General features: G+C 42.5%; 1 protein-coding gene across 1 annotated transcript; it reads right to left on the bottom strand.

Annotated features, from left to right (window-relative positions):
* Window positions 1-15,507: 15,507 nt before the first annotated feature.
* ACTA1 (actin alpha 1, skeletal muscle) lies at window positions 15,508-18,285 on the bottom strand. The gene is made up of 7 exons (XM_007538840.2): window positions 18,136-18,285; window positions 17,218-17,358; window positions 16,803-17,127; window positions 16,546-16,707; window positions 16,250-16,441; window positions 15,969-16,150; window positions 15,508-15,892 (listed from the first exon to the last, which is right to left on the bottom strand). The coding sequence occupies exons 2-7, from the start codon at window positions 17,344-17,346 to the stop codon at window positions 15,749-15,751; spliced, it is 1,134 nt and encodes a 377-aa protein (XP_007538902.1). The 5' UTR covers window positions 17,347-17,358; window positions 18,136-18,285; the 3' UTR covers window positions 15,508-15,748.
* Between the last annotated feature and the right edge of the window lie 200 nt (window positions 18,286-18,485).

The following is an 18,485-nucleotide window of genomic DNA, read 5'->3' as shown; positions in this document are numbered from 1 at the left end:
TTTATATATGTTGGTTATTAAACTCTTGTCTGATGTATGGCATGTAAAGATCTTCTCCCATTCTGTGAGGGGTCTCTTGGTTTGGGTAGTGGTTTCTTTTGCTGTGCAGAAGCTTTTTAATTTGATGTAGTCCCATAGGTTTATGCTTGCCTTAGTCTTCTTTGTAAGTGTATTTGTTTCTTTGAAGATGTCTTTAAAATTTATGTGGAAAAGACTTCTGCCAATATTTTCTTCTAAGTATCTGATAGTTTGTGGTCTAACATCCAAGTCCCTGATCCACTTGGAATTTACTTTTGTATTTGGTGAAATACAGTGGTTCAGTTTCATTCTTCCGCATGTTTCAACCCATTGTTTCCAACACCATTTATTGAAGAGACTCTGCTTTACCCATTTAATAGTCTGAGCCCCTTTGTCAAAGATTAGATGTCCATAGGTGTGGGGGCTCACTTCTGGGCTCTCAAATCTATTCCACTGGTCAGTGTGTCTATTCATGTTCCACTACCAAGCAGTTTTGATGACAATGGCCCTATAATACAGTTTGAAATCTGGGAGTGTGATGCCTCTGGTTCTGTTCTTTTTTCTCAAGATTGTTTTGGCAATTCTAGGTCTTTTCTGGTTCCATATAAACATTTGTAGCATTTTTCTATTCTTATAAAAAATGTGCTTGGGATCTTGATGGGGATAGCATTAAATTTGTAGATGGCTCTGGGTAGTATATTCATTTTGATGATGTTAATTCTTACAACCCATGAACATGCAATATCTTTCCACTTCTTTGTGTCTTTTTCAATTTCTTTGAGTAGTAACTCATAATTTTCAGTATACAAGTCTTTCACTTCTTTGGTTAGGTTTACTCCTAGATATTTTATTGTTCTTGTTGCTATAGTAAAAGGAATTGATTTCTGGATTTCAATTTCTTCTAACTTAGTGTTTGCATAGAGGAATGCCACTGACTTTTGAATGTTAATTTTGTAGCCTGACACCTTACTGTATTGCCTGATGATTTCCAAAAGCTTCTTGCTGGAGTCCTTAGGTTTTTCCATGTATACTATCATGCCATCTGCAAATAGGTAGAGTTTGACTTCTTCTCTTCCAATCTGTATGCCTTTAATTCCTTGCACCTGCCTGATTGCTATGGCAAGAACTTCCAACACTATGTTGAATAGTAATGGTGATAGTGGGCAGCCCTGTCTAGTACCTGATCTGAGAGGAAATGCTTCCAGTTTTTCACCATTGAGTATGATGTTTGCTATAGGTTTGCCATATATAGATTCCACTATCTTCAGGAATTTTCCATCTATTCCCATTTTTGTAGTGTTTTGATCATAAAGGGATGTTGTATTTTGTCAAAGACTTTCTCTGCATCTATTGATATGATCATGTGGTTTTTGGTCTTGCTTTTGTTGATGTGGTGGATCACATTGATTGATTTGAGTATAATAAACCAACCTTGCATGCCTGGGATAAATCGCACTTGGTCATGACGAACAATCTTTTTAATATACTGCTGTATTCGGTTGGCTAGAATTTTGTTCAGTATTTTAGCATCTATGTTCATCAGAGATATTGGTCTGTAGTTTTCTTTTTTGGTTGTGTCCCTGTCTGCTTTTGGTATAAGAGTGATGTTAGCTTCATAGAAGCTGGCAGGGAGTATTCCAGTGTCTTCAATCTTCTGGAAGACTTTTAAAAGTAGAGGTATTAGTTCTTCTTTGAAGGTTTTGTAGAATTCATTTGTAAAACCATCTGGTCCAGGACTTTTATTTTTGGGAAGGTTTTTGATAACTGTTTCAATTTAATTGGCTGTGATGGGCCTGTTCATGTTATCCACTTCCTCTTTACTTAGTTTTGGAAGTTGGTAGGCATCTACGAAATCATCCATTCTTCCAGGTTCTCTAGCTTGGTGGCATATAGTTGTTCATAGAAGCCTCGCATGATATATTGAATTTCTGTTGTGTCTGTTGTGATATCTCCTCTTTCCTTTACCAACCAATTTATTTGGGTCTTCTCCCATTTTTGTTTTGTGAGTCTGGTTTGTCGATTTTGTTCACTCTTTTGAAGAACTAACATTTACTTTTGTTGATCTTTTGTATGGTTTTCTTATTCTCAATGTTATTTATTTCTGCCCTAACTTTAATGATTTCTGTCCTTCTGGTTGCTTTAGGTTTGTTGTTCTTCTTCGAGGTCTTTAAGATGTGCAATCAGTCTGTTTATTTGTGCCTTTTCTTGTTTTCTAATGTGTGCTTGTATAGCTATGAACTTCCCTCTCAGTACTGCCTTAGCTGTGTCCCAAATATTTTGATAGCTTGTGTCTTCATTTTCATTGAAGTCTTGAAACATTTTGATTTCTTCCTTGATTTCCTCTTTGACCCAGAAGTTGTTAAGAAGTGTACTGTTGAGCTTCCACATTTTGGGACTATTACTAATCTTTTGTTGATTGTGAAGTGTTAGTTTCATTCCACTATAGTCTGAGAAGATGCTTGGGATTATTTTAATGCTCTTGAATTTTCTGATGCTGTCTTTGTGGCCTAACATATGGTCTATCCTTGAGAATGACCCATGTGGATTTGAGTAAAATGTGTATCCCAGTTTCTTGGGATGAATGACTCTGAAAATGTCCAATAGTTCTAGTTTATCTATCTCTTCATTTAGCTCCCTTATGTCTTTATTGATTTTCTGCCTGGATGATCTGTCAAGTTGAGAGAGTGGGGTGTGGAAGTCCCCTACTATGACTGTATTGCTGTTAATATATTGCTGTAGCTCTTTCAGTAGAAGTTTGATGTATTTAGATGGCTTCTCATTGGGTGCATAGATGTTAATAATTGTTAAGTCCTCTTGATTGACTGATCCTCTGAGCATTAAGTAGTGTCCATTCCTATCTTTTTTAATCTTATCTATTTTAAAGTCTATCATGTCAGATATGAGAATAGCTGTTCCTGCCCTTTTTTGTGGGCCACTGGCTTGTTTGATAGTTTTCCATCCTTTCACTTTAAGTCTGTGTTTGTCTTGTTGAGTTAGGTGGGTTTCCTGTATACAGCATATTGTTGGGTGGTGTTTTCTAAGCCATCTTCCTACTCTGTGTCTTTTAATAGGAGAATTCAGATCATTGACATTTATTGATATCAAAGATTGAAGATATTTTAACACCATTCTTGTAGAGTTTTAGAGTTTTCTGATAGATGGCATATTTATAGTGCTCTGACTATTTATAGGAGACCTTTTAGAACTTCTTTCAGGGCAGGCTTGGTGATTGTTGATTCTTTCAACTGTTGCTTGTCTGAGAAGGTTTTGATGCCTCCATCTAGTCTGAATAACAGCCTAGTAGGTTACAGTTGTCTTGGTTGAAAGCCTTTCTCATTGAGCACTCGATAGATATCTTGCCATTCTCTTCTGGCCTGTAGTGTTTGTGTGGAGAAGTCTGCTGCTAATCTTATGGGTTTTCCTCTGTAGGTGTCTCTCTGTCTTTCTCTTGCATCCTTCAGGATCCTTTCTTTATCCTTATTCCTTTCCATTTTAGATATGCTGTGTCTTGGTGTCTTCAAGTCTGGGTTAATTCTGTTTGGGACCTTCTGGGCCTCTTAAACCTTTATGTCTTTTTTGTTGTCTAGACTAGATAAGTTCTCAGCTACTATGTCCTGAAGAATGCTTTCTTCCCCTCCTTCTCTTCCTTCCTCTGGTAAGCCAGTAATGTGTATATTGTTTCTTTTGAAGTCATCCCGTAGGTCTCTGTTGTTGTTTTCAGAATCTCTTAACCTCTTTTTGAGATCTCTTACTTCATTTAAAATTTTCTCTAATTCACCCTTGATGTTGCTAATTCTGTCTTTAACCTCATTTATTCTACTCTCTCTCCCCTCTACTGTTTTCTAGAGTTCATCTATTTTGTTACCCTGTTCTGATGCTATTTTAGCTTGTTCAACTAGTTGTGTTCTTAGCTCAGCTATTTCAGCTTTCAGCTCTCTAATAACCTTGAGATAATTAGTGTTTTCTTCCAGAGTCTCATTTGTTGTTTATGCATTTTTTTTATTGTTTACCTATCTGTCAGGAAATTGTGAGGATGTGATTGAGCTCTGCAGGCCTCACAAAGCACCCTGAATTCCTGATACTATGGCCTATCTACATAATCATTGTTTTGCCTGAAAGATCCCCACCCATTCCATTCCTTTGATCTATCTTCTCTCTACCCTCAAGACCCTCCCTGCCTGCAGGGTATTATTAATCCTACCAGTTAAAACCCTCACAACTGTTGCTAAGGAAGTTCCTACTTTTCCAGTCCCATTTAGCCTTTCTCTGCTCCTTTCCTAGCCATTTCCGTTTCCGACTTGCCACTTCTGAGTCTGCCCTTTAAAAACCTTGGCTTTCTCTTCAATAAAGATTTGCAATGCCTCGCCACCACATGTTTGGTTCCTGAGTCATCTTCCTCGTGTCACTGAGTGAGTAGTAGCCCTGGCTGGCTCCAGTCAAATTCTCTCCAACCCAGACAGTACATGCCCAGGAAGAGGCACCCCCATGCTATCCCAGCACCTATCTTTTTATTCTTTTGAGAGAAGGGGAGCAGAGCACCTCTCAGCTCTGGCACTTGGTGGTGCTGGGGATTAAACCTGCACATTCCAGTGCTCTGAACTGTCGTCCTGGCCCTCACACCCTGAATTCTATAACAGCATCCTTCTAGTTCTCCCTCTCTCAACCCCCATCTGAGCCACTTACCACCAGGAAAATCTGTTGGTCTCCTCTGTGACATATTGTGGGATTGGCTCTAGTGACTCTCACTGGAGGCTGTGGCTGTCCTGCTCCCCACCCCCAGGCCCATGCATCCTGTCCCCTCCCTTGTGTCACAAGCTGTGTTGTGTTTCTGCATTTCTGATGACAGTTCTTTCAAAATCTTTACTCACTCCTATGATTATTTCCTTAGCTAGTGTTTGGATGTTGACCTCATTATTTTATGCTTCACCCTTTGGGGGGATTTTAGCTTGACTCTTGTCCTGGTTCATTTCTCCAATATTTCTACTTGTTGGTTTAACCTTATTATATATTATGTTATGAGTTCCCTCTCTCAGGGCCTCCCTGCTGCTGCTCCAGATTCTGAAGGCAGTGGCAATGGAGACTCACAGTTGTACTTGGTGAGTCTCAGGGGAGTCCTCTCCTCCCTTGAGCTGTCCCCTTGTTGGTGGAACTGACTGGAGGTGGTGTCTCAACTGATAAACTGCTGGACTGTTACCAGCCACTTAATCTCTCCCTAGGTTCCCCTCTGTCCACCAGCCACACGTGTTTGCACTCACCAGTGATTTGGTGGGTTCCTGAAGTCATTCTAGTCCTATCTTGTTGCGGTTCCAGGTGGTCTCCTTTGGTATTCCTAGTTGACCCAGGAGAGGATAGGAGAGAAACACAGCTGCTGTTGCTCCACAGCCCTGCCTCCATGATCTAATATTCTAATTTGATCTATTGACTGATGTTCTCTGAGGTGTAAACCTCAACATATATGGAGAGAGGGAAGATGAAATAAAAATACAGGAAAAGATGATCATCTACAGGCTAAGGAGAGAAACATGAGGAAAAATAATCTGGTTATCACCTTAGCCTTGAATTTAAAGCCTCCAGAAAGTAATTAATTCTTTTTATTTTAAGTCACATGGTGTGTGGTTACTTATTGTGCCAGTCTCAGGAATATAATACAGGCACTACAAAGTAAATTAAAGAAGATGAAATGGTAAAGGTGTACAAGTGAGTTATAACTGCCCCTCAATACCAACTCCTGTAATTAGCAGCTTTTTGTATAGTAATTGGGGTCTAGGAAACTCCAATGAGTATCATGCAGAGGATATCATAATTTTATTGATACTAAGAGAATAACCAACATCTTCCTTTGTAAAATCTTCCTTTCACTCCCTCATCATCCCAGAAATTGTTTGATAGCATAATATGATGAGAAACTGAAAATAGGGGTAGGCGTAATCAAAAGAACTTGAGGCTCCTTCATCTAGTAATGGCCCCTCAACCTCAGTCACCCTTGATAAACTGAGCTCTCGCTCCACCACCTCACCCCCCACCATGTAATGTATTCATGTCCCACTAATTGCAGCTGCCATTGCTACATCATACCACCTTTGGAAGTTGTAGTCCATTGCCTGCCTGGGAGAGTAATGCTGGTTGTGGGTGACAAGGACTTAGTATTCTCTGAAGATATAATTCTAACTTCCAAAGGTTTAAATGAGAGAATCTAGGTGTAACCTCAATCACCAAAAATTTAATCTTGTCTATTTAACCTTAACCCCACTTTTAAACTCTGATACAGTTCATGTTCCCATTTTTATTCTTTGTACTTTCTTTCCTCGATTGGACAACAAAAATAGATAAGTTTTCTAAAGTAGCCATTTAATGAGCTTCAGTGAAGAGGAAATAGCCCACTAAGCCCTACTATTAAGTCTGAGGAAACACACCAGAAGCAATTAGTGGTGGTGGTGGTGGGGGGGGTGTGTGTCTTAATTACAATTCTCTCACACCTGAAAAAAAAATTCTCCAATAAGACTTTTCAGTGGAGGGGGTCAGGCAGTAGCACAGCTGTTCAAGCACACATGGCACAAAACGCCAAGGACCAGCGCAAGGATCCCAGTTAAGAGTCCCCGGCTCCCCACCTGCAGGGGAGTCGCTTCATGAGTGGTGAAGCGGGTCTGCAGGTGTCTATCTTTCTCTCCTGCTCTGTCTTCCCCTCCTCTCTCCATTTCTCTCTGTCCTATCCAAAAAGAACAACAGTAATAACAAGAGCAACAAAAATGGGGAAAATGGCTTCCAGGTGCAGTGAATTCGTAATGCAGGCACTAAGCCCCAGTGATAACTCTGGAGGCAAAAAAAAAAAAAAAAAAAATTTCAGTGGAGATTCCGCAATAACTCTATTCCATTTATTGCTCAGAACACTACTGCCACACAGGGGCTTCATAGTTTTTGTTTTTAGTTTCAAAGAACATTTGAAAATAGAAATTTCTCTCCTTTGTCAGCACAAATATTTGTATATTTTCAGAAGACGTACTAGTCAAGACACTCCTGAAAAATTCAGTTTCAGGATTGGCATAGGTAATATAACTTACCAAATACCTATAATCATAAACTAACAAGGAAACACAAAGGTTTAGTACACTGATAACATATAATGCTTGCTTCTTTTAATACACATATCAAATGGAAGATGGTAAAAATTATATTTTAGCATACTTCTAGTGAAATCACACAATTTATTATTTTGTGTGTGGTTTCAGTAACTGAATAATGTCAGATGTCAAGTGATCCCTAAAACTTACAGACAGAAAAGAGACTCAACAGGTAAAGTGCAGGACTTGCTGTATTTCTTCAGTACATGACAGTCCGTGTTTGATTCCTGGCATGCATACGCTGGAGCAGAATCGCAGTATGGAATATCTCTATCTTTCTCTCTCCTCTCCTCTCCTCTCCTCTCCTCTCCTCTCCTCTCCTCTCCTCTCCTCTCCTCCTCTCCTCCTCTCCTCTCCTCTCCTCCTCTCCTCTCCTCTCCTCTCCTCTTCTCTCCCCTCCCTTCTCCTTCTCTCTGTCTCACTCTATCTCTACTTCTCCTTCTCTCTCCCTCTCCCTCTCTCTCTCTCTCCTTCTTTCTCTCCCTTTCTCTCTCTCCCTCTCTCTCCCTCCCTTTCCCTCTGTCTTTCTCTCCCACATATACACATACTAAGTAAATCACATCTAAAATGTCAAGACCTCACTTTCTCTCTCTCTCTCTCTCTGTCTCTCTCTTTCTGTCTCTCTCTCTCTCACACACACACACACACACTCAATAAATAAATAAACAAGTCACTTCCAAAAAGCCAAGACTTATTTATTGATTATGATCACAACAGAAACTGCATTACTCTAAATTCTAATTAAGTGATTAAAGGATAGGGGTTGGTTAAATGTATCTAACATGAAGGTTAGCCAAACTGTGTAATTCTGATATTTTCACAGTCCATTGGTCTTTGGAATAAGTCAAGCTAGGTATATTTAAATTTTGTTTGCTCAGATAGGTTTCTGTGTGTTTATTATCAGTAAAAGTTGGTTTCTCCAATACCCAAACAAAGAGACCCCTCACAGAATGGGAGAAGATCTTTACATGTCATACATTAGACCAGAGTTTAATAACTAAAATATATAAAGAGCTTACCAAACTCAACAACAAGAATACAAATAACCCCATCCAAAAATGTGGAGAGGACATGGACAGAATATTCACCACAGAAGAGATCCAAAAGGCTGAGAAACACATGAAAAAAATTATCCAAGTCCTTGATAGTCAGAGAAAAGAAAAGAAAAACAATGAGATACCACTTCACTCCTGTTAGAATGTCATACAACAGAAAAGGTAACAGCAGCAAATGCTGGAGAGGTTGTGGAAGCCTGTATTGCTGGTGGGAATGTAAATTGGTCCAACCTCTGTGGAGAGCAGTCTGGAGAACTCTCAGAAGGCTAGAAATGGACCTACTCTATGATCATGCAATTCCTCTCCTGGGGATATATCCTAAGAAACCCAACATACCCATCCAAACAGATCTGTGTACATATATGTTTTTAGCACAATTTGTAATAGCCAAAACCCGGAAGCAACCCAGGTGTCCAACAACAGATTAGTGGCTGAGCAAGTTGTGGTATATATAGATAATGGAATACTACTTAGCTATTAAAAACAGTAACTTCACCATTTTCAGCTGATCGTGGATAGAGCGTGAAAAAAATCATGTTAAGTGAAATAAGTCAGAAACAGAAGGATGAATATGGGATGATCACACTTTCAGGCAAAAGTTGAAAAACAAGGTCAGAAGAGAAAACCTGAACTGGAATTGGCGTATTGCACCAAAGTAAAAGACTCTGGGGTGGGGGGGGCAAGAATACAGGTCCAAAAAAGGATGACACAGGACCTACTGAGGGTTGTATATGGAAAACTGGGAAATGTTATGCATGCACAAACTATTGTATTTACTGTTGAATGTAAAACATTAATTCCCCAATACAGAAATTTTTTTAAAAAGTTGGTTTCTCAACATTACTTAGAGGGAAATTCATAGCCATATAAGTGCACATTAGGGAACAAGAAAAAGCTCAAGTTAACAGCCTGACTGCAAGCCTTAAAGACTTAGAAGAAGAGGAACAAAAGAACCTAAAGCAACCAGAAAGACTAAGATCACTAAAGTAAGGGCAGAAATAAATAACATAAAAAATAAGAGAACCATACAAAAGATCAATGAAGTGTTTTGATCATGAGTGATTGTTGGATTTTGTCAAAGGCTTTCTCTGCATCTATTGAGATAATCATGTGGTTTTTAGTTTTGCTTTTACTGATGTGGTGAATCAGTAAACAAAACTGACAAACCCTTAGCCGGACTTACTTAAAAAAAAAAAAAGAGGGAGTCAGGTAGTAGTGCAGCGAGTTAAGCGCAGGTGGTGCAAAGCGATCAGCATAAGGATCCCGGTTCAAGCCCCAGGCTCCACCTGCAGGAGAGTCGCTTCACAAGTGGTGAAGCAGGTTTGCAGGTGTCTATCTTTCTCTGTCTTCCCCTCTTCTCTGTTTGCCCCTCTTCTCTCCATTTCTCTTTGTCCTATCCAACAGCAACGACATCAATGACAACAATGATAGCAACTGTGACAATGATAAAAGTGGGGGGGGGGCAACAAAAGGGAATAAATAAATATTTTTAAAAGGAAGAAGACTCAAGTTAATAGAATTGTAAATGATAGGGGAGATATGACAACAGACACTACAGAAATCCAAAAAAATCTGGTGCAAAGCACAAGGACTGGTGTAAGGATCCCGGTTCATGCCCCAGCTCCCCACCTGCAGGGGAGTCGTTTCCCAAGCGGTGAAGCAGGTCTACGGGTGTCTATCTTTCTCTCCCCCCCTCTCTTTCTTCCCCTCTTCTCTCCATTTCTTTCTGTCCTATCCAACAAGGATGACATCAATTACTACAACAATAAAACAAGGGCAACAAAAGGGAATGAATAAATAAATAAATAATATTTTAAAAAATAAGAAATCCAAAAAATCATGCAAAACTTCTACGAACAACTATATGCTACCAAGCTAGAGAATATGGAAGAAATGGAAGAATTCCTAGAAACATATATCCTTCCAAAACTGAACCAAGAAGAACTACAGAACCTAAATGTACCAACCACAGACAAAGAAATTGAAACAGATATTAAGAATCTTCCCAAGAACAAAAGTCCAGGACCGGATGGCATTACAAATTAACTCTACAAAACCTTCAGGAAACAGTTAATACCTCTAATTTAAAGCTTTTCCAAATGATTGAAGATACAAGAATGCTCCCTTCCACCTTCTATAAAGCTAACATCACCCTGATACCTAAAGCAGATAGGGACACAACAACAACAACAAAAAACTACAAACCAATATCTCTGATGAACATTGATAACATACTGAACAAAATGCTAGCCAACCATATACAGCAGTATATCAAAAAGATTGTTTATCATGACTAAGTGGGATTTATTCCAGAAATGCAAGGCTGGTTCAATATACATAAATCAATCAATGTGATCCATCACATCAATAAAAGCAGAATGAAAAACCACATGATTAACACAATACATGCAGAGAAAGCCTTTGACAAAATCCAACATCCGTTCATGAGCAAAACACTATAAAACATAGGAATAGATGGAAAATATTTTAAGATAGTGGAGTTCGGGGGTTGGGCGGTGGCACAGTGGGTTAAGCGCATGTGGAGCAAAGTGCAGGAACCAGCATAAGGACCCCAGTTTGAGCCCCGGGCTCCCCACCTGCAGGGAAGTCGCTTCACAGGCAGTGGAGCAGGTCTGCAGGTGTCTATCTTTCTCTCCCCCTCTCTGTCTTCCCCTCCTCTCTCCATTTCTCTCTGTCCTATCCAACAACGAACAACATCAACAATGGCAATAATAATAACCACAACGAGGCTACAACAACAAGGGCAACAAAAAGGGGGGGATGACCTCCAGGAGGGGTGGACTCATGGTGCAGGCACAGAGCCCAGCAATAACCCTGGAGGAAAAAAAAAAAGATAGTGGAGTTCATATACAGCAAACCTATAACCAACATCATACTCAATAGGGAGAAGCTGAAAGCATTCCCCCTCAGATCAGAGACTAGACATGGTTCTCCATTATCACCATTACTCTTCAATATAGTATTGGAAGTTCTTGCCATAGCAATCAGGCAAGAGAAAGAAATCAAAGGTATACAGACTGGAAGGGAAGAAGTCAAACTCTCACTATTTGCAGATGACATGATAGTATATATAGAAAAACATGAAGAATCCAGCAGAAAGCTTCTGGAAATTATTAGGCACTATAGTAATGTGTCAGGCTACAAAATTAACATAAAAAATCAGTGGCATTTCTTTACACAAAAGTCAGAAGAAGATATCCAAAAATCATTCCCATTAAATGTTGTAGCAAAATCAATAAATGATCTAACCAAAGATGTGAAAACCTTGTATATTGAAAACTATGAGTCACTGTTCAAGGAAATTGCAAGGAAAGCTATATGTAATAAACAAAACAAATCTTAAAAAAATGATGTATTGCATTAAAGTAATGACTCTGAGAGAGTCGGGCAGTAGCTCAGTGTGGTTAAGCGCACGTGGCGCAAAGCGCAAGAACCGGTGGTAGGATTTTGGTTCAAGTCCCTGGCCCCCCACCTGCAGGGGAGCCGCTTCACAGGCAGTGAAGCAGGTCTGCAGGTGTCTGTCTTTCTCTCCCCCTCCCTGTCTTCCCCTCCTCTCTCCATTTCTCTCTGTCCTATCCAACAACAAATGATATCAACAACAACGATAACCACAACAAGGCTACAACAACAAGGGCAACAAAAAAGGGGGGGAAATGGCCTCTAGGAGCAGTGGATTCATAGTGCAGGCACTGAGCCCCAGCAATAACCCTGGAGGCAAAATAAATAAATAATAAAAATGGTCATTTCACACACAAAAAAAAAACTCACCAAACTCAGCAACAAAAAAGCAAATGACTCTATTCAAAAGTGGGGAGAGGAATATGACAGAATATTCACTACAGAAGAGATACAAAAGGCCAACAGACATATGAAAAATTGCTCCAAGTCTCTGATTGTCAGAGAAATTCAAATAAAGACAGCAATGATATACCACCTCAACCCTATGAGAATGTCATTTTTTTTTTTTTATTGATGTCACTGTTGTTGGATAGGACAGAGAGAAATGGAGAGGTGAGGGGAAGACAGAGGGGGGAGAGAAAGACACCTGCAGATCTGCTTCACTACTTGTGAAGTGACTCTTTTTTTTTTTTTTACATGCATAACATTCCCCAGATTCCCATTTAACAATACAACCCCCACTATTTCATTCATCATTTTTCATGGACCTGTATTCTCCCCACCCACCCTCCCACCCCAGAGTCTTTTACTTTGGTGTAATACTCCAATTCCATTTCAGGTTCGACTTGTGTTTTCTTTTCTAATCTTGTTTTTCAACTTCGGCCTGAGAGTGAGATCATCCCGTATTCATCCTTCTGTTTCTGACTTATTTCACTCAACATGATTTTTTCAAGGTCCATCCAAGATCGGCTGAAAACGGTGAAGTCACCATTTTTTACAGCTGAGTAGTACATGTCATACATCACTTGGAGAATGTCATACATCACTTGGGTGGCACACCTCCTGGCAGAGTTATAGAAAGTAGATACAGTCCAGAGCACATGCGATAGGGCACACATGCACATGTATGTATAAGTTGGGGGAAAATATATACCTTAACGTAAAAGTGCACAATAGTCTACAGTGACTCAATAAGTGCAGCAAGCAAGTAGAAAGACCTAAAAGACAATATTTGATTAAAGTATTTAATCAAATATTTTCTTAGACTTAGATACCTTTCTCATCTACTTCCTATTTAACTTCCCTCAATCACTCCAAGGCTAATCTTGTCAGATAAAGTGAGGACTACAAAAGATGGATAAGGGCAAGAAATTGGCATACTTTAATTATGGCCCATTTAGTCACTAGCAGCCAACCACATCATCTGGGGCCCTAGTCAGGGAACCCTGGATTCCCACACAGAGGGCCCTAAGGACTCAAACAAATCCCTCTTTCCACCATCACTGATAATTTCCATCAGAAACAACATCATAAACCCTCTTGTGGGCCTCTACAGGGCCTTGCCTTCAATATAGAACAACAGTGGTAGAAACTATCTCACTCTCCAAAGGGAGGCTGGGTCAACAGACTCTGCCACTTGAGGAAGACTGGTCCTGAAATAAGTGCAGTTTAGAATGTTCCTAGCTTTGACCATGGAATTAGAGTTCATACTGATAGGAATGCAGAGGTTGCACAGGCTCCTCTGCTAAATATGAAGATACACAGGCCCTAGGTCAGATCAATAAGGTTTACAGTTAACAGTATTTATATACTTTTCCCATATTTGTGAACTACTCTCTCTGTCCTGACACATATTTCTAGTCCTATTTCCAACTCTAAAACCATCTTCCCAGACAATGTGTTGAGCCCACCTGCAAGTTAGCTATTGGACTCAGGCAAATATTAGTAAAGTTACAAACCCTTTGGGATATACCAAAAATAGACTTCCTAATGTCTTCCAACATGAAGACCCTAACTCTCATCTCCTATATTCTTACCTTTAGGTTCCTGATTATGAAAAAAAAAAATTGTTCTGCTTTTCAACCACCAAGTTGCAGATGATACCAACCTGACTTCCCTAGACAGATGGCCTCACCAATGAGTCCTGTAACTCCACCTCCCCAGAGCCCTAGCCCACTAGGGAAAGATAGAAACAGTTTGGGGATATGGATTGACATGCAATTATAGAATTTAGACTTTCCACTTTCTGCACCCCATAAAGATCTTTAGTCCATGCTCCCAGTGGGATAAAGAATAGGGAAGCTTCTAATGGAGGGGATGGGATGTGGAACTCTGGTGGTGGGAATTGTGTGGAACTGTACCCTTCTTATCCCACAATCTTGTTAATCATTATTAAATCACTAATAAAATAAAGTTGGTTTCTTTGAAAGACCAGAATTTATTCATTTTTTGTTATTATTCATCCTGGTTGGGATCATATATTTGTTTTTATAATATCTTAAATTCTACTGAATGTTTGATTCTCTTACTATTTGGATTTGGTAGTATTTCTTCTTTGAAGGCCTCAAATACTTCTGAAACTTTTCAATAGCCTATAAAAGGATGTAATGTGCATATAACCATCTATCATAATAACAAGTCTTATTAATTCTACTTGTTCCCTAATGATTTTATTACCTTTTGTAAGTCAGTGTCTATTATATTTAAGGATCACTGATTTGGGAATCTTGTACACATTGTTACTTTTTTACAAGCAGATTTTGTACTCTCCCACAGAAATTGAAACTCTTTTTTTATGCTTTTAAAACATGGATAGGTAAAGTTTGCTGCTTTTACTTTGCCAACTCTTCTTCTTCCAGTGCCAGTCTCAGCGCTCCTCCCTCCAGACACATCCTCATGAGTCTATCCTCCTAGCCAACCAGGCATTCCTTGTCTTTTCTGGAGAGTTCATTTAGCTCTTCCTGACTCCCTCCTTTCTCCAGAGTTCCTTCCCAGCCTCACACTGGAAGGGGTGCTCTATATCACTCTTAAGAAGACAAGGACATCCCAGCTAGGAAGAAAAATGATTATGTTTATTTTTATATTAAAGCAGGCTCATTAAATACAGAGCACAATTCTGTCATATCTGGTGATTCACCAAGGAACAGGGTCTTCTGTGAGCGAAGCAGAAATACTTTGGGAGTGAGATGTTTCCTGTCCTAGCACCATGGTCAGCACCACTGCTTGTGGCCAGTATGCAGGCATGGGCTGCTGAGGGGAGTGCCTGGGAAGGGAAAGGCCTCCACCCTACCCCCCCACCAGAAGAGCAAGTGTTTGGGGATAGCTCTGATCTGGAGCGGGAAGTGCAGAATAGTAGATTTATTTGTTTATTATTCATTTATTCACTCATTATTTATTTATAGAGACAGTGAAAGAAACCACATCACCAATACTTTCTTCAGTGAAGTGGGGGCTGGGCTGAACTTGGGTTGGACACAGCAAAGGAGCACACTATCCAAGTAAGCTATTTCAACTCAGAAAATTTAACTAAAGCTTTCATAAGGGGTATTGAAAATACTTTTCATCTGGGGTATTGAAAAGTAATTATTCCACATATAAGTGAAGTTATCTGGCCTTTACTTATTTCACTCTGTATAATTACTTCCAGTTGCACTCATTTTGTTCCGACCTTTAGGGGAGGTGTCATAATTATACTGTCTCTTAGACTGTTCTGAGAACTATATTGGGGGGGAGCACACAGGCCTTTGGTGGTGGGTGTAAGGACTGTGAAGTTTACACCTGAAAGCTTATAATTCTGTAAATCACTGCTAAATCATTAGTAATATTTCCCTCCTTTTTCCTACGTTCTACCCCCCTTGCCCTCTACTCCCAGAAATTAAATACAACTTAACAGAGGGTAAGAGAATGATTGAGTTTAATGCTTCAAGTTTTCCATTTCCTTCCACAGGGCTTTGTTGTAAAAATAACAAAATGAGGTAAGTAAGTTCATGTATGTACACCTTATAAACACTGTGTCAGTGTGTGGCAGCAGCAAGGCAAGTTGTTATAAAATTGCTGCAGGTGGCTGGGGTCAACCACCTGCAACTTGAGAGATGTGTCGTCCTGAGGAGAATTTGCACGCTGGTGGTGGCATGGGGTCTAGAAGCATTTGCGGTGGACGATGGAGGGGCCGGCCTCGTCGTACTCCTGTTTGGTGATCCACATCTGCTGGAAGGTGGACAGTGAGGCCAGGATGGAGCCACCAATCCAAACGGAGTACTTGCGCTCAGGAGGGGCGATGATCTGTAAGACAAAGGCTTCAGTTGGGTGGGGCCTGCACCCGGAAGTCCACATGCAGGCGTGGGGAACCAACACTCACCTTGATCTTCATGGTGCTGGGGGCCAGAGCCGTGATCTCCTTCTGCATGCGGTCAGCGATACCGGGGTACATGGTGGTGCCCCCAGACATGACATTGTTGGCATACAAGTCCTTCCTGATGTCAATGTCGCACTTCATGATGCTGTTGTAAGTGGTCTCATGAATGCCCGCCGACTCCATACCTGTGGCCCCAGAGAACAGTGAGCAGGTGAAGGGGCCCGGGAAGGGGTGGGGAAGGCAGTGGGGGCGAGGTGCTTGGGGACATCAAACGCAAGACTCACCGATGAAGGAGGGCTGGAAGAGCGTCTCTGGGCAACGGAAACGCTCGTTGCCGATGGTGATGACCTGTCCGTCGGGCAGCTCGTAGCTCTTCTCCAGGGAGGAGGAGGAGGCGGCTGTGGCCATCTCGTTCTCAAAGTCCAGAGCCACGTAGCACAACTTCTCCTTGATATCGCGCACGATCTCGCGCTCAGCTGTGGGGGTGGGGTGGGGGGACGGAAGGAGAAAAGTCAGCTCAGTCCAAAGGCCAGGCAGCGCCCCCCCCTCCCTCACGGCAGCGCGAGCCTCAGGGGGGCACCTGTGGTGACGAAGGAGTAGCCACGCTCGGTGAGGATTTTCATCAGGTAGTCGGTAAGATCGCGGCCAGCCAGGTCCAGGCGCATGATGGCGTGGGGCAGCGCATAACCCTCATAGATGGGCACGTTGTGGGTGACCCCGTCCCCAGAATCGAGCACGATGCCTGCGCAGAGACAGGGGAAAGGGAGGGAGTGAGCGGGCGCGGGTGGAGCCGGGGACACCCCCACACACACCCCAGGGGGGCGGGGAGGGACTCACCGGTGGTACGGCCTGAGGCGTAGAGGGACAGCACAGCCTGAATGGCCACATACATGGCAGGCACATTGAAGGTCTCAAACATGATCTGGGTCATCTTCTCACGATTGGCTTTGGGGTTGAGAGGGGCCTCGGTGAGCAGGGTGGGGTGCTCCTCGGGGGCCACGCGGAGCTCATTGTAGAAGGTGTGGTGCCAGATCTTCTCCATGTCATCCCAGTTGGTGATGATGCCATGCTCAATGGGGTACTTCAGGGTCAGGATACCTCTCTTGCTCTGAGCCTCGTCGCCCACATAGGAATCTTTCTGGCCCATACCCACCATGACGCCCTGCCGAGACACCAAGCGCTAATCAGAGCCGCAAGGGAGGGAGGCACGGGGCTGGGCCGTGAGCGTACCCGGCGGGAGAGGCAGCCTCACCTGGTGGCGAGGGCGGCCGACAATGGACGGGAACACGGCTCTGGGAGCGTCGTCCCCGGCAAAGCCGGCTTTCACAAGACCAGAGCCATTGTCGCACACTAGGGCGGTGGTTTCGTCTTCGTCACACATGGTGTTTGGTTTCTGCAAAGCCAAAACAGTAGAGACTCACTGCCTGTGAGCTTTGGGTACAGAGGCAAAGCCCGGCTCCCCTCTGGCTTCTCTGTCAGCTCCGGGCACTAGGTGAGAGAATACGCCAAAGAACCTTGGAAGCCCCAGCTGCCCAGAGCAGGGACAGGGGCACAGAGTCGTCCACACCACACTAGAATTCCTTCTGCCCAGATTGGAAGCACATTGTTCCCTGAGAAATCTCAGGCTACTGCTAGAGGCAGATGCTTGTACCCTCTGGCTTTCACTGCACCTTGGTGGCAAGTCCAGGGGTTTAAGGCCACTGCCTACTTCTTGGATGAATGGAAGGACATGCCCATGGGAAGGGCTGTTGTGCTCCATCCCATGGATGATGTCTTATTCTGTGCCCACCTTCCCCCACCCCAAGAATGTCCTATTCTGTACTCCCCCCCCCCCCAAGACATTCTAGATGAATATAATACCTTTGCTGCCTATGGTGAACCCTTACTGCCCTTTGAGTCAGGCACTGGGTTGGAAGAGAATTGCTAAAAGAAAACTTTTGATGAAAGGACAACTAAAATGAAAACTTTCATCTACCTGGACCCATGTTTGATGCCCAGTAGAGCACCCTGAAAAAGCTCCTCTAAAAGCCCATTGCCTCTGTCTCCTCTTTACATTAAATCTCACTAGGCTCTGGTCGTTGCAAGAAACAGCCCTGGGGTTGACCAAGTATCCCTGGGTTTCTGTTGGGGTGAAACCCTTTCCCGTATCCCCTGTCCACTGATGCCCTACCTGGGAGGTTGGCTACACCTGCTGCTCAGCTGCCCTGGTTGCCACGGGAGGGAAGCGAGGCTTCTCTCGGCGCTGTCCGCTGCTGTGACCCGCTTGCCCTGCACTTAGGTTTTATATAGCCCGCGGTCGCTCCCAGCCGCGCCGCCCCCGCAGGAATGTCGCTCCCCTTCTCGGACCATATTTGGGTGTTGGGCACTAAAGCCCCCTCCCCCTGCTGGTTCTCGGCCTGGGCCCCCTACCGGGTCCCCTACGCTGACCAAAGAAGGAGAGGCCTGGCCTGGGCCCAGGTAACGCGGGCTGGCCGTATATGGAGTGTCTCAGTCCAGTCGACTCTTCCCGACCCAGCCCAG

The sequence above is a fragment of the Erinaceus europaeus genome, chromosome 6, assembly GCF_950295315.1.
Source record: "Erinaceus europaeus chromosome 6, mEriEur2.1, whole genome shotgun sequence".
NCBI classification, from domain to species: Eukaryota; Metazoa; Chordata; class Mammalia; order Eulipotyphla; family Erinaceidae; genus Erinaceus; species Erinaceus europaeus.
Note: the sequence above shows the minus strand (reverse complement) of the source record. Positions and strands in the feature narration are given on the sequence as shown.

What these genes read in the sequence shown, in the direction of transcription:
- ACTA1 (XM_007538840.2), bottom strand. Translation starts at nt 17,346, where the DNA reads ATGTGTGACGAAGACGAAACCACCGCCCTAGTGTGCGACAATGGCTCT. An exon ending in CGCCTCAGGCCGTACCACCG is followed by an intron (nt 16,708 to 16,802) that starts GTGAGTCCCTCC and finishes GTCTCTGCGCAG; the next exon opens with GCATCGTGCTCGATTCTGGG. An exon ending in CTTCCAGCCCTCCTTCATCG is followed by an intron (nt 16,151 to 16,249) that starts GTGAGTCTTGCG and finishes CTGGGGCCACAG; the next exon opens with GTATGGAGTCGGCGGGCATT.